This window comes from Canis lupus, chromosome 11 (genome assembly GCF_011100685.1).
Source record: "Canis lupus familiaris isolate Mischka breed German Shepherd chromosome 11, alternate assembly UU_Cfam_GSD_1.0, whole genome shotgun sequence".
Taxonomy (NCBI): domain Eukaryota; kingdom Metazoa; phylum Chordata; class Mammalia; order Carnivora; family Canidae; genus Canis; species Canis lupus.
The window spans coordinates 6382079-6395234 of record NC_049232.1 but is presented as its reverse complement, the minus strand read 5'-3'; the positions used below and the strand labels follow the sequence as shown (position 1 = coordinate 6395234).

At 47.4% G+C, this 13156-nt stretch overlaps 1 protein-coding gene across 6 annotated transcripts in view; it reads left to right on the top strand.

Annotated features, from left to right (window-relative positions):
• SEMA6A (semaphorin 6A) overlaps positions 1 to 7778 on the top strand; it is a 126803-nt gene extending 119025 nt beyond the window's left edge. For all 6 annotated transcript variants that reach the window (XM_038551863.1, XM_038551862.1, XM_038551858.1 and 3 more), the window contains one exon: positions 3639 to 7778. In XM_038551863.1, coding sequence (XP_038407791.1) covers positions 3639 to 4837 — 1199 coding nt within the window. In that variant the 3' untranslated portion in view covers positions 4838 to 7778. The remainder of the gene's footprint in view (positions 1 to 3638) is intronic.
• Positions 7779 to 13156: the final 5378 nt, after the last annotated feature.

The window sequence follows — 13156 nt, the reverse complement described above, 5'->3', positions numbered from 1 at the left end:
TGATGGTGAGAGTTATAAATCCACATAAAATATGGTCCAGGCACTGGTTCTTATTGCTCTCTGCTTCAGTTGACATCCTTCAAAGAGCCGAAGGCAGGATTATCTTCACTAGGAGTCTAACCATAACCGCTGTGTTTTGCTCAACATTTCCTGCTTTTGTTGTTTTACTTCTTTCAAAATGCAGGACATATAGGCAGTCCTGAGACAGAGGTACATGTTCCCTTATGTTGCCTCAGCATATCCCTTCAACATTTGGACAGCACAGGGTTTGGAGCTGGGCAGAACAGGTCTATCCCCCTCCACCAAGAGACTCACAGTAAATGGAATCACATGGAGTAGCTGTGACTATTAATCTTAAGCTTTCAGTGAGCTACTAACCCACCGCTTCTCTTTCGAGGCTTCTTTTGACCTATAGATTTGTCCAGCAAACTAAAGCATTTAAGTTCTTTCTTATTTGTTCTGTATTTGCTTCTGGCAAGAACCCAGTAAGGCATTAAATGTATTAACCCCACATTGCAAATAAGGAATAACTGAGGCCCAAAGATGAGAAGTCACTTGCCAAAAGGTCACCCAGCAGTAACTGGGAGCCTAAGACCCCAGGCCTTTGGAGATCTCTAGCGCTGCTTGCACCATCACCCACACCCCGCCCTCTCTGACAAGACCATTGTGTTCAGTCCTTCACAGTGACCAATGTCACAAAGTGGATTTAATCATTTCCATGAATGGCCCTTCACCCTTTTCAGAAATATAAGCAGAAAGCTTTAAATTTGGAAGGCGTTTTCCAAAAACCACTTGTAACTTATCTTCTTCAACTGCACTTTCAACTTAATCTCTGATCTGTTTCTGACTCTGTACAAGGGATTTCTGAATTTGCACAAGCAGATGAGAGAAGCCACCTGCTTCGTGGTAGGTATCTCAAAACTGAAGAGATGCAGGCTTTTAAGACCACTATTTACATAACAAAATGAGATGGGAGGGGCTGTCTGAGACACCATTTTTCCGTATCCTCCTTGATTTGTTAACAACCCAAAAACCTGAGCTCAAATGTCATCTTCTAAAAAAGTTTTACCCAGTGAAAGAGCGAGTGGTCTCCATGAGATTAAGATAGTCAGAGACCTTAAGACAAGAAAGGATAGCTAAAAGTAAAGAAACAATGGATAAACTTGAAATTTTTGCAGTTTTTCCCAATTAAACAATGAAGGAAACAAATGGACCTCTTTAGCCTTAATCTTTCCCTGTTCTTCTTAAGCTGAGAGGTCAATTTAAATTATAAAATACCAAAGTCAATTGTAGAAAACTACCATTATAAGGACACATTTATTGGGAAGACACAGCGCCCCCCCCCCCATTCCGTGCAAATAGGGCTGCCAGGAGATGATCCATGAAATGCCCACTGCTATGAAAACTTTACCTCGTACGTAACCCCCCACCCACCTGCACTGGGGAGGTCTACCCTGTGGTCAGATTCCATGGAGATTGCCAAGTCAACGCGGGAAGTTCAACTCCTTTTATTCACAGGTGTACATTTTTGTGCCATTGTACGTAGGTGGTTAAAAACGTTCAATCCAACCCCAAACCATCAAAACTGAAAGAAAATCAGTTGCTATTTTAGCATTATGGCAAGGAGATGCAAATTTAAGGGAGAAATTTTCATTAGCACAGTTCCTTGGTGACTAGGTATTAAAACATATTTGAATGCAAGACCCCTCGCCGTTTGGGAAGCTCCACGCTGTACAAGGTGTGAGTTCTAGCAGAATTTCCTGCTGTTTTTTAGTCCATTTCTACCCCTCAAAAGTTCATGAATATAAATCTGGAAATATTTGAGAAGTGTCACATTTGGAAATTATTCAGGGTCTTGCCATCTTACACATTCTTTCCCTGGAGGTGAACTGCCTGCCCTGCCCTTAATTACCAAGAGCATTTGTTTAATCACAGAATCTTTGTTTCTCAAGAGGTATTTGCTGCTTCTATTTATTCCCCCTAAAGTCACAATCCTTTGTCACAAGACAATCATTTCCACAGCAACCAACTGTGATGTCACAACTGAGGGGAGGAGGAATGTTTAGAAAGAAGAGAGGATGTTCTCTTCCACAAGCAAAGGTTTCTGAGTTCTAAAACGACTGCTTCCCTAATCAAAATATTTTAACGGAAAGACCCCATGATCAAGCTGCATTTCTTTGAGGTCTCAGCTGTGACATACGAAGCATTTCAGAAGTTGAGGGGCTGCATGTTGTGGCTTAGGAAGGGGTAGAGATTTTTATTTCATTTCATTCTAATTCTGTGCCAGTGATATCTGCCAGTAAAATACATTAAACATATTCCAGAAAGAGTTGATTTAGCAGATGAAAAATGTGTCTCCTGAGACCAGAGAAGGTACATTTTCTGTCTTACTATCATTTCCATAATAGGAACAATGTTTACATTTCCTCAGCCCATGCAGTGCCTCTAATGTATTCATGTTCTTTCGCTCTCCAGAGGCAGGAATTGAGGTATTTGAGATTTTATTTTTTAGCTACCGCATCAAGCACTTAAGATCTGACAATCGTGATGTGTATTCTCACTTGGTATTAAAAAATAAAAGCCTCAGTGTTTGCATTTGATTAGAGTCTCTCAGCTTGGAGGCTGATTAAGCAGGAACAGGGAAAGCAACTTTCTTCAGAAACACAGCATCTTGGTTAATGTAGTGTAAGATTATTGACGGGTGTAGTCACATAATTTTTATTAAATTGATGAGGTTAGCTCTCCCGAAGAATCTCACCGTGACAGCAAACTCTAGCCATAATAATGAGTCCTGACACGTCTCAAACCCACGACAAGGCCCCAAATGGCTCTTCTTTCTCTAAATAGTCATTCAGTTCAAGCAAGGGAAGAGCTTCATTCAGATACTCAGCATATTTACCTGAAATTGAGTGTGCATGGGGTTTGGGGTGGTGTGGTGGTTTTTTTGTTTGTTTGTTTGTTTGTTTGAAGGATGATACAAAATCAGCCTAAACATTTGTAATGTGAGCTTTAGCTGTTTTCTTTCACTGTAAATGACACAAGCTGTCTTTCCTCCAGTTGCCTGAAATGCAAACATAGCTTTTCTCCAGATAGAGGCCACAGTGCCCACAAAGAAGTGGTCAGAAAAGACCCTGGAAGCCTGGAGCATTGTGCCATTTGTTCATTTATTGGACATAAAACTGTTGCCTCTCCCCACCCCCACCCCACCCCAGACTCCAAGTATTTCCACACTCTGAATTTTATGAGGGGAAGATTGAGAAAAGATGAAGGAGAGGGGGAGGAGGGAATAAATTTTGGAAATGAGAAACTGTCATATTCCATAGACTGAAGCAAAGTCGAAAGAGCATGTGCTTGAGAGGGTGGGGGTGGGGGTGGGGGTGGGGGGGAGAAGCACTTTTTCAGAACACAAAGGCGGCCACAAACCAAGGCTGTTTACATACTACCCGGGTGGGCGGGGTGGGGGGGCGGCTTGGGGAGGATTAATCAGCTGATGTTTGGCAAGCTGCGCCCCAAAACAAGTTATGCGGAGGTGCTGTTGTCCCTCACTGCTCTTACTAATGAACGGGGCGACCGCCAAGCAGAAATGAGCCTCCCCGTGTGCTGTGGGTTCTTGACGCCGTATGCGATGTCTGTTGCAGGAGTGATTCGGGAGAGTTACCTCAAAGGCCACGACCAGCTCGTCCCCGTCACCCTCCTGGCCATTGCGGTCATCCTGGCTTTTGTCATGGGGGCCGTCTTCTCCGGCATCATCGTCTACTGCGTCTGCGACCACAGGCGCAAGGACGTGTCCGCGGTGCAGCGCAAGGAGAAGGAGCTCAGCCACTCGCGCCGGGGCTCCATGAGCAGCGTCACCAAGCTCAGCGGCCTCTTCGGGGACACCCAGTCCAAAGACCCGAAGCCGGAGGCCATCCTCACGCCGCTCATGCACAACGGCAAGCTCGCCGCGCCGGGCAGCACGGCCAAGATGCTCATCAAGGCGGACCAGCACCACTTGGACCTGGCGGCCTTGCCCACCCCCGAGTCCACCCCGACGCTGCAGCAGAAGCGGAAGCCCAGCCGCGGCAGCCGCGAGTGGGAGAGGAACCAAAACCTCATCAATGCCTGCACCAAGGACATGCCCCCCATGGGCTCCCCTGTGATCCCCACGGACCTGCCCCTGCGGGCCTCCCCCAGCCACATCCCCAGCGTGGTGGTCCTGCCCATCGCGCAGCAGGGCTACCAGCACGAGTACGTGGACCAGCCCAAGATGAGCGAGGTGGCCCAGATGGCGCTGGAGGACCAGGCGGCCACGCTGGAGTATAAGACCATCAAGGAGCATCTCAGCAGCAAGAGTCCCAACCACGGGGTGACCCTGGTGGAGAACCTGGACAGCCTGCCCCCCAAGGTCCCGCAGCGCGAGGCCTCCCTGGGCCCGCCGGGCGCCTCGCTGTCTCAGAACGGCCTGGGCAAGCGGCTGGAGATGCACCACTCCTCCTCCTACGGCCTTGACTATAAGAGGAGCTACCCCACGAACTCGCTCACGAGAAGCCACCAGGCCACCACGCTCAAAAGAAACAATACTAACTGCTCCAACTCCTCCCACCTGTCCCGGAACCAGAGCTTTGGCCGGGGAGACAACCCGCCGCCCGCCCCGCAGAGGGTGGACTCGATCCAGGTGCACGGCGCGCCGCCGGCGGGCCAGGCGGTGACTGTCGCGCGCCAGCCCAGCCTCAACGCCTACAACTCGCTGACGAGGTCGGGGCTGAAGCGCACGCCCTCGCTAAAGCCGGACGTACCCCCCAAGCCCTCCTTTGCCCCCCTTTCCACCTCCCTGAAGCCCAATGACGCGTGCACATAATGCCAGGGGAGGGGTCAGGTGTCGAAGCCGCGGGAGCGGCCGGGCGCGCCCAGCCGGCGGGGCCCTCCGCTGCCCGAGCCCCCACGGAGCGGAGGACGCCGGCTCCCGGCCCGGGCGCAGCGGGGAGGCGCCGGGCCCCCGGGCCCCCACGCGGGACTCCCCTCCCCTCGCAGGCTCCGCTCTCCCTCACGCTGCGCGACAGGTCGGACTCACGAGAGACTTCAGCGATCATCACAAACACGAGCCAAAAGCACACCCCCCCACCCAGCCACCCGCGCGCGCACACACGCACACACACACACACGCGCACACACACAGGTGAACAGTGCCCGCAACCTTCTGTCCGCGACTGTGCGGGGCGCCGCCCAACAGGGCAGGAGCCCCACCTGCAGACCACAAACACGTTTTTACGAATCATGAAACGCAAAAAGACAGGAATAAAAATAAAAAGTAAAGAATTCATTGATAATTCTAACTCAGACTTTAACAATGGCAGAAGTTTACTATGCGCAGATACTGTGAAATGCCCACCAGTGTTACAGCTTCCTGTTCTGAGCAGACGATGCCGCGTTGGGCAACCAGGTCATAGGTTTCTGCTCCTCTCTTTTAATGAAATAACGTGACCGTTAACGCAAGTAACTCTTTATTTATTGTTCACCCTTTTTTCCTTAAGGAAAGGACTCTTCCACATGCCATCCTACCAACGGCTCTTCAGGAAGCCCCTTGAAGGTTAAACTATTTAACGTGAAATCCATTAACTGGAATAATTGAGTTTATTTTTACAATAAATTCACTGAGTAAATAAGCTGGAGCTGGAATTCTGAGCTTTGTGTTTGGACTGTCTGATCTCTGGCTAGAGGAAAAAGTTGCGAGGGGAATGAATATTTATTGAAACCAACCAGTTAATTTGCTGGTCGGGTCTCTGGCCTCTAACATGCAAAAAATTAATTAGCTTAAAAGTCCTTCCAGATCCTAACTTCTTAACGCAACCGGGAGAGGAACTCTTAGAATGACACATCCCGCGGCCCATTGCTGCCAACGTGGCTTTGTCAGTGGTTCCTACTTTCTGTGAAGGCACCAGCTTGTGAAACCCATCTCATTTCACCTTGCATGTGAGACCGCAAACAAAATCCACTAAAGGTGTGAACTAATTAATATGCTGGCTGCTACCTTGCATAAATTAATGGTTTGCTCACACGGGTTTTTCGTGGGGTTACATCTGTGAATAGCCTCTTTTCCACATGTAAATTTGTGCCTTACACCCTGAGTTGTGTACACTTGTAAACTGTCGTTATGATAAACTTTCCCCCGCCTTTTGAAATAAATGCAGATATTTATTTGACCCTCCCTCCCCCCACTCCCACTCCAGCCCTCTGGAAGATTCCTAGCGTCTAGCAGATGGAAGAAGAATGCAGTGGTGGTGGTGGTGGTTAGAAGCCTGCCCCCCGGGAGAGCTAGGCAGCAGCACACCCTCCAATTCACACTTCCTTCTACTCGTGCCAACTCCAGCCACCCCTTGGCCATGCCACCAAGCATGGACACCAGTGTTGAGGGTGGCAGTACCCTTTCTCCCTCCGGCGCTCCCTGCTTCCCGGTGTTCTCAGATCATTTCAACATGGTGATAGCCTCCTCGGCCAGCAGAGAAGGGACTAACGTCCCAGCCCTCCTTTCTGCCGTGTCCACTGGCTGGAGAGCACGCTGTCTGCGGTGGCCAGACACCTGGAGGGCGTCTCCAGGCCAGGGGCTCGGCACGCACGAGCACTGCACACAGAGACATGACGTGGAAGTAGATACAGGCAGGCTGGTCCCTGCTGTGATGGACGAGTAACTCCAAGTACAAAGCCAACCACGATGGATGCTGCAAAAAACGTTGACCGGGCCAGAAGATTTGTAATTTCTCAAAAAATTTCTTCATCCTTTTGTTATTATTGTTTGTAAGGGGGCGGGTGGGGCGTGTTTTTTCTCCCCCGGTTGGTTCTCATTAGCTCAAGCACACAGAAGGGACTATTGTTTACTCTATCATGAACAAAGAACTGTCAACATACTGTAAACAGTGAGCATTGTTTGGGGTTGTTGTGTTTTTTAACAGTTAAACAGTATATTTGGTGGCCTCTTTGTCTCTTTTTATTTCCAGTTTGATCTTCTGAGTTTAATCTTGTCTTAAAAAAAAAAAAAAACTTTCAAAGAAAGACTATTTGGAACAATTTTGAGTTTGTTAGTGAAAAAGTGGTACTTCCATAATCAGAGTGAGACCAGGTGTGTCGCGAGGACAGACTGGTAGCTTTGTGTTCCTGCAAACCTCCCGCGCAGTTTTGCTGTCGTTTGGGGTAGGTTTTTGTTGTTTTGTGTCGTTATGCTTTTATTCTGTTTTGTGAGCAGAATCAATGTTCACATCCTGTGAACTCTGTACCCTGAAACCAACCATAAAGTCTCTTCTAGAAACTGAGATCATTGTTTTTCCCTTCTCCCCGAATGAAGCTTGACCCCCAAGAGTATTGACCGGCAGCACCCACGCTCTTGTCCCATGGGTGGGCATCATTGCCTCAGCTGTGTTACGGAGACCTGTGTCAAAACTTCCAGCCCGCGTCCCCACCGCCCCTCAACCCATCACTTGCGGTGTTCTTCCTGAAATGCCCACATGTATTGAGCTGGTCTTTTGCATTTAAGTGTTTTTTTCCCTTTTTTTTTTTCCCCACTGCGTGTGGGGGGAGGGTCCATAAACCTGAGTGTGCCTTTGCTTTCCACCCTTGCTAGACACTGGTAGATGCAACAAACTCAGATTTATATTTGTTGTAAAGTTGTAAAAATATTGTGATGTCACCAATTTTCCTTCCATCTCCACATCCCCTAACATCTGATTCATGACGTAATGTATGTTGTAAAACAGGAAAAAAAAGAAAAAGAAAAGAAAAAAAGGGAAAAAAAAGACAAAAAAAAAAAAGCAAGGAAAAGGCTCTTTATTACTTAAAAGTAATAAAACAAGACTGTTCTACATTATCCTTTGTGTCCTGAATGTTTTTATTTATCTCTTAAGTTTTCCCTTTTGAACCCCATCCTTTGGGGTTGGAGCCTACTCTTTCCCCATCTTCAGAGCATAAATAACAGGGGGTTAGACCCATTTGTTTGCAGTACTCACACCCTGCCCAGCCCACCCCTACCCCCACCCAAATTATGGATGTATTTTCTCCCTCCACCCAGCCCTGAGCAGAGGTTGTAGCAGAAGCCACCGGTAATTAAAAGGCAGAGCACGCATTGACTCCCTCTATTCATTTTATGCATTTTCTTTTTATGGGCTTGTTCATCATCAAACATTTATGGTAGGCTTGATAGTTTAAGAGATCAAGGCTAGGATTTTAGTATGTAGGGTCCACTAAAAATAGATCCCAGCACAGATGTGACTTCAGCCTTTTTACATATTAATAAGATGGAGGGTGCTGGATTTTACTCCTTGTTAGCATTTCTTTCTTATAACCCAGAAGACACGGTGGGAGGTATATTGGGATGCAGCCCTGGATTTTTATTTTGTAGAATAGCATCGCAAGATGTCTAGATAAGGTTTACCCCCCTGGAGTATTTTTTTAAACAGTTATTTAAATAAGCCCTCAGCTACATTATTTTACTTGTGACCTTCTGAAATCTTTTTTTAAGTGTTTTCAGCAGTTCACATGTGGGAAGCTACGGGTTGGGCCTCGGTCAACACCTATAGTGATCCAGTTACCTTTGGGTATTTCCAATTACATTTGTGAATCCCACCCAGAGGGCCTGGCATGTTGGTGCAAAGTTGACTAGAATAAAGTTTCTGGTTCCTCGTTTATAAGAAAAGATGGACGGGCTCTCTGTGATTGCCACTGGGAGTTAGAAGCAAAGTGGCCAAGAGTTTGGGGGCACAAAGCTACATTTGGGCTGGTATTTTTTCTTTTTTAAAGATTTATTTATTGGAATGCCTGGGTGGCTCAGTGCTTGAGCATCTGCCTTGGGTTCAGGGCATAATCCTGGGGTAGGGATTGAGCCCCGCATCGGGCTCCTAACGGGGAGCCTGCTTCTCCATCTGCCTGTGTCTCTGACTCTCTCCCTGTCATGAATAAGTAAATAAAATCTTTTAAAAAATAAAGATTTAAAAAAAATTAAATAAAGATTTATTTATTTATTTATTTGAGAGAGCGAGCACATGCATGGGTGGGGGAGGGGCAGAAGACAAGAAGACACGCTGAGCACAGAGACCAAAATGTGGCTCAATCCTAGGACCCTGAGATTATGACCTGAGCCCAAATCAAGAGTTGGACAGTGAACTGAGTGAGCCGCCCAGGAGCCCCTGAGCTGGTTCTTTAGAATGAGTTCTCTGAACAGCTTTACCAGGCACAAGGATGTCTTGGGCAAAGTTGTCAGGTGCACTGTGCCTGGAAGACAAAAGGTTTATCGGGCCTTGAGCAGGGTCTATGAGAGAACCGCTGGAAAGAAGGCTGGGAATGGGGAGACGAAGAGGAACCTGCTTATCGTGTGCTAGGATTTTAGCTGATGGGCACAGAGCACCTTTGGAGTAGATGAAGCAGTAGACACATGTGTTTGTGCTTTAGAAGGCTACCTGGCAGCGATGTGGAAAATGGACGGGTCCAGAGAAAGGCCAGCAGGCAATGTGCCAAACGGCATACCAAGTAGGTAGGAACCCACAAGCAAAAACTCCACGTCTTATTTCAGATTCTTTAGGAAACAGAACCAAATCAGCTCTGTGACCATCCTCCCTTCTGCCAAACCGAAGATCTTCCTCCTCCTTATGCGACTGACAGGTTTGCCTGCGCAGCTCTAGCCAAATGCAATCCAGAAAGAATGGTCTGATTTTCATTTTTTAAAAATGGGGAAGCTAAGATCCATTGAATGAAAGGATTTGCCCACGATCCCAAAGCTGATGGTAAAACAGCTCTTCCAAGAACAAATTCATTGCCTCTCACCCCCACTCATTTACAACATGAGAGCAAGACTAGCCAGGAAGATGGGACACTCCTCCGTGCAGACAGCATCTCATCTCACTCGGGGAGTCCTTCCTCTGGGGGAAAGCCCTGAGTACATGCCTCCCCCTTCCCTTGTGGGGCATCCCAAAGGCTTTCATCTGGGCTGAGTCAAGGGGGCGGGCTGGAGCCCGAATCTCACTGGTTGGAAGCCAGACAATCCTTGCAGTGTAACCCGATTCCTGTTATGGTAGCTTTTGCTGCAGTCAGCTTTGTTCTGGTCTGGTGATGAGGTGACAAGGAGCTGAACAGGTGCAGCCTGCATTTTAGCTGCCCCCCCCCCCCCCCCCGCCATGCCTTCGACAGACTCACAATGTGCCTCAGATAACCCAGCTTTTTAACTGTTGTGATGGCTTGCGTGCTTGCTTGAACGCTTGTTGCAGGGTCAGCGGTCTCTGTAGGGTGTTTTGAGACTGCTGGCTAAGTCTCTAAGTCACTAAGGGGTGACTGTCCCAATACAGCCAACAGCCTAGGTGTTCTATGGGGCCGTCGATGGCATCGTAGCTTTCCTTAAATGCCGTGTCCGGTAAAAACACAAACAGGTCTCATTGTTCAGCCTTATCATTTGGCAGAAGCCACACCAAGTGCCTCTGAACTACACACCTACTGCATTTGAACTGCCCAGGGCAAAAGTTCTTTCAAAAAAAAAAAAAAAAAAGTCATTCAGCCAGTCCCATAGAAGTATCTAGAAGGTACCTACAATTTCAGGCACTGGTATGTTTTTGCTTGAGGGACAGGGGTGACAGGGATTTAAAAGAAGGCCTTTATACCAAAATAACACGATTAAGAGCATAATCCTGGTCCTGGCTGAGCACTGTGACAGCTGGGTGCATGCACTTAGTAACCCTTAGAAACCTGCATCTCTCGCTTGTCTTAAAACCAGGTGGTGACGTGTCTCTCGCACAGGATTGGGAAAGAAGGGCTCACATTTATTGATTGGGACTGCCAGACAGATGGGGATCTTCAATATTCCATTTAGAGTATTGTGTATCCTTGGCTCTAACCCCCCGGGATGCTGGGAGGTGGGAGGCCGTTGACCTCCACAGAGCGTTGGGCTGCACTGATGTGCATTAAATGTGCCTGGGCAGAAAAATGTGCAGATGGCCCTCTAGCAAATGGAAATGAAATTTGAGCAAATCAAGAGAGGCAGCTGAGTAGGGGAGAGCTCCCCAGCCCCCTTCTGCAAACACATCTACAAACACACACACACACACACACACGCACACAAATGGTATCAAGAGGCTTTCTCCTCTTGGTCTAAGACACAAAATGTCACAGAGGTCAGAATCTGTGTCCTTTTTTTTTTTTTTTTAATTTATTCATGAAAAACACAGAGAGGCAGAGACATAGGCAGAGGGGGAAGCAAGCTCCTCATAGGGAGTCCAATGTGAGACTTGATCCCTGAACCGGGATCATGCCCTGACTCAAAGGCAGATGCTCAGCTGCTGAGCCACCCACGTGTCCCCAGAATCTTGTGTCTGCTGAAGGTGGACCCTGTGGAAGTTCTTTTGCCCCTTTTCCAGGTAAAATGTACACCTCCTGGTCGAAAATGAACAGTCATAAAACTATAGCCTCAGTAATACAAGCCAAGACGTAGCAGAGGAGCCTGGACACAGGTCCCTTTCAGCCCCGTTGACAATGACTCAGGTGGCCAGCAACTTTCTTATTCTTGTAATCACTTTCGCATAGAAAACTCTCTTGAGAATCATTAACATCATCCCAGATCAAGTCATTGGTCCTGCTAATGGGCTGTAATAATGGTCCAAATAAGTGGATGCTAATGAAGGGGAAAAATAGGTAACCATGAAATCAGAAGCATTTTTCATTGATGATTTTCAGAAAAAAAAAAAAAAAAAAAAACAGAAGAAGGTGACATTGGACACGATACCAAACGCCAGGAAACCAACATGAAAGAACTTCAGGCAGGATTCCCAGGGAGTTCCTTGGATGGGACAGATGTTTAAAATCTGTGTGAGAGCCCAATGGTGTCTTTTCTCCTGTTCATCATGACAAGTGACCTCACCACATTATGGGGTTCATAAGGACATGAGCCGATCATGGTGTAGATACTGAACATTTTGCATGCATAGTGCAAAAGCATGGATTTCAGCAGTAGGGCTAAGGTTTATATCAAAGAAATTAAAAGTGGAATGGTACCACCCAAGAGAGGCGGGGCTTCCAATGGTCAGCAACAAAGATAACTTATCTCCATGGCATTTTACAGTTTGCAGACCTAATCTTATCTGTGATATGGCTTGATCATCACAACAGCTTCATGGGGAGGGGCAGCCCATGTATGATCATCCTTATCATTTATTTAAAGATTTTATTTATTTATTCATGAGGGACACACAGAGAGAGGCAGAGGCACAGGCAAGGGAGAAGCAGGCTCCCTGCAGGGAGCCCAATGCGGGACTCGATCCCAGGACCCTGGGATCACGAGCTGAGCCGAAGGCAGACATTCAACCACTGAGCCACCCAGGTGCCCTCATCCTCATTTTACAGAGATTGGGATTTGGAGAGAAGGAATCCATTGGATCACTGATCAACATGAGAAGGTAGCACTGTTTCAAAAGCCTGTGTGTTGAAGTTATCCCCCTCAGCCCTCTTGGGAACACCTCAGGTTACACAAGTGCTCTGCTTCACCACAGGGGAAAAGCCTCCCACAGCACTTCCCAGAAGAGATAATTACAACAATATAAAGACCCCAAAATAAAGGCTAGGCACATACATTCTATTTTAAGGACATTGTGCTCTAAGATTTTTCCATCATTAAAGAGCACATCTCTTCCTTCCTGCGTCTGCAATGTCCTGATGCCAGCAGTGTTATTAGGAACTGTCAACAAAGCAAGAAAAGGGAGAACAAAGCCAAATTCAGTGACCTCCCTCCTTGAGACGCACCCTGCCACTTCCGGGGCAGTGACACAGACCCACAGTGAAAGAAAAAAAGGGGGATGAAAGGCCAGCCTTTAGACCTTCTTCATCCAACTTGAGCCACACACATCACAAGAGAAATCTGAGAAGCTTAAGAGAATGCAGGGTTAATTGGGAATGGAGAAGAGATGCCCTACACCTGGAAGGGTAAAGAGTTTGCTCACCTTTCCCTTCACAGAAGACTGGGGTAAAGGAGTATGAAAGGAAGAGGTAAGGAAGACATACCACTGTTGTCTTTTCATGTTGGCACCATTGGCCACTTTGGCAACTCATGGGTACCAACTCAACACTGTTGAGTGTTGACCTCCTCTCTAATGTCATTGGTGGGATGATATGGCTGAGAGCTAGAAAAATCGCCCAGAAGGAGAGAGAAGGTAGAGAT